This window comes from Penaeus monodon, chromosome 27 (genome assembly GCF_015228065.2).
Source record: "Penaeus monodon isolate SGIC_2016 chromosome 27, NSTDA_Pmon_1, whole genome shotgun sequence".
Classification (NCBI taxonomy): Eukaryota; Metazoa; Arthropoda; class Malacostraca; order Decapoda; family Penaeidae; genus Penaeus; species Penaeus monodon.
In genome coordinates this window covers 37,187,281-37,188,862 of record NC_051412.1, presented here as the reverse complement: position 1 = coordinate 37,188,862, position 1,582 = coordinate 37,187,281, and the positions used below count along the sequence as shown (strand labels likewise).

The following is a 1,582-nucleotide window of genomic DNA, read 5'->3' as shown; positions in this document are numbered from 1 at the left end:
GGTTTAAAAGACTCCATCCTCAATTATTTTCAGGACAAATCATGATAAATGTATAGGGAATTCCATAAATGACAGATCAAAAGAAAAAATCACCAGGAATTACTTTTCAATGTGAATAACTCAAAACCTACTTGCATAAATCTTCTGCTGATCCATTCCACACCTTGTTAGTTTTCATGTGAACAACTGGAGCAAAGAGATACTGGTTTGCCTTGGAAATCATGGTAATTGGGAGTGGTTCTCTTGCAATACAAAGGCTTATCTCATTTTCATCTTCAGCTGTTGGAGTAACAGGGTTAGCTATTACTTTCCTTGGTATAAAATTTTTTTGTATTTCCATCTCTCTTATGTGAGACGACTTATAATGCCTATAAAATTTCCTAAAAATTTTATCTTCACAAAGTGAAGGGTAAGATTCCTCTGTGATATTTTCTATTGTATAGCTTGTTGTCTCTGATTTTGGGTCTTTTGAGGACTTTATAATAGTTTTAATATCCTTATAAGCATCAGCTATTTCCTCTACAAGTCCCTTCTGGTCCTTAGGAGGCTGGAAGGGAACTGATGGATCCAGAATATCTAACACCTCCTGGAACAGACTTTGCGGTTTCTTTTTTTTTGTCTCAGGCTTTGACATGCCTAATGCCACCAGCCTCTCAAATTCACCCCCAGCAACATTTGCACCTGGTTCTACTGTAGGGGCAGGGGGAGGACACTGTCCTGGATGCTTATAACTACCTTTACCATCATTTTTTGGTTTATGTAATAGAGGTGCAGGAGGGTTTTGCCTTTTCTCTGCCCTGGGTTTGCTCTCATCACATTCTTCTAGCTCCACGGCTGCACCAGCATGTTTGAGAATCTCCCCAACATGGAAAGCAAGTTTGTGGCCGCGGTATGAAGTTGCTGGAGCAGATGAAGAACTGCTTGCACCTTTTGCTATATTAATTCTCTGGGGAAAAAAAAAAAATTAATACCTTAAAAGAAATTAGGCCTACAAGCAATGAACCATCCATATTTATTCAACAGGAATCTTGAATATCATCAGACAAACCATAATACCAAATTGTGATGTCCCAAATAAGAATACAATATATCATGCCTAAACAGAGGAACTTTCCCTAAAATATTAAAGCCAAAGAGTCAGGAAAAAAGAATGAAACAAAGATGTTCTCACTATTACCATAAATGACATCAGTTCGCTTTTTCCATAGTTGGACCCATTCCTGGACACTTCCTTTAAAATACACTTCATGAGCTTCTTTCTTTCAAATTTGACATACAAGATATCTTTATCTATCCATATCTTACTCACTGGGAATTTAACCTCCTGCAGAGACTTGAGGGCAACCTGGAAAACAAACAAACGTTAGGATATTACTTAGACATCACACAGAACCTACAATTGGATATTCTTAATAAAGTTGGTTAGAAACATCCAACTCAAACTCAATCCAAATAGTTTCAAGCAGACATATATAAATACATAATTCTACTTCAGGGAAGTCCAACACAGTAGGTTACTGTAACATTAAACTTATAATTGTATAACTTCTTAATAAATATCATGACAGACACTATTACTTCT

At 36.5% G+C, this 1,582-nt stretch overlaps 1 protein-coding gene across 1 annotated transcript in view; it reads right to left on the bottom strand.

Moving 5' to 3' along the window:
- The window catches only part of LOC119590830, a 17,599-nt gene that overhangs the window by 8,495 nt on the left and 7,522 nt on the right, over positions 1 to 1,582 (bottom strand). The window contains exons 4-5 of the mRNA XM_037939586.1: positions 1,178 to 1,349; positions 132 to 946 (exon numbers count right to left, since the gene is read on the bottom strand). Of these exons, the coding sequence (XP_037795514.1) occupies positions 132 to 946; positions 1,178 to 1,349 (987 nt within the window). The remainder of the gene's footprint in view (positions 1 to 131; positions 947 to 1,177; positions 1,350 to 1,582) is intronic.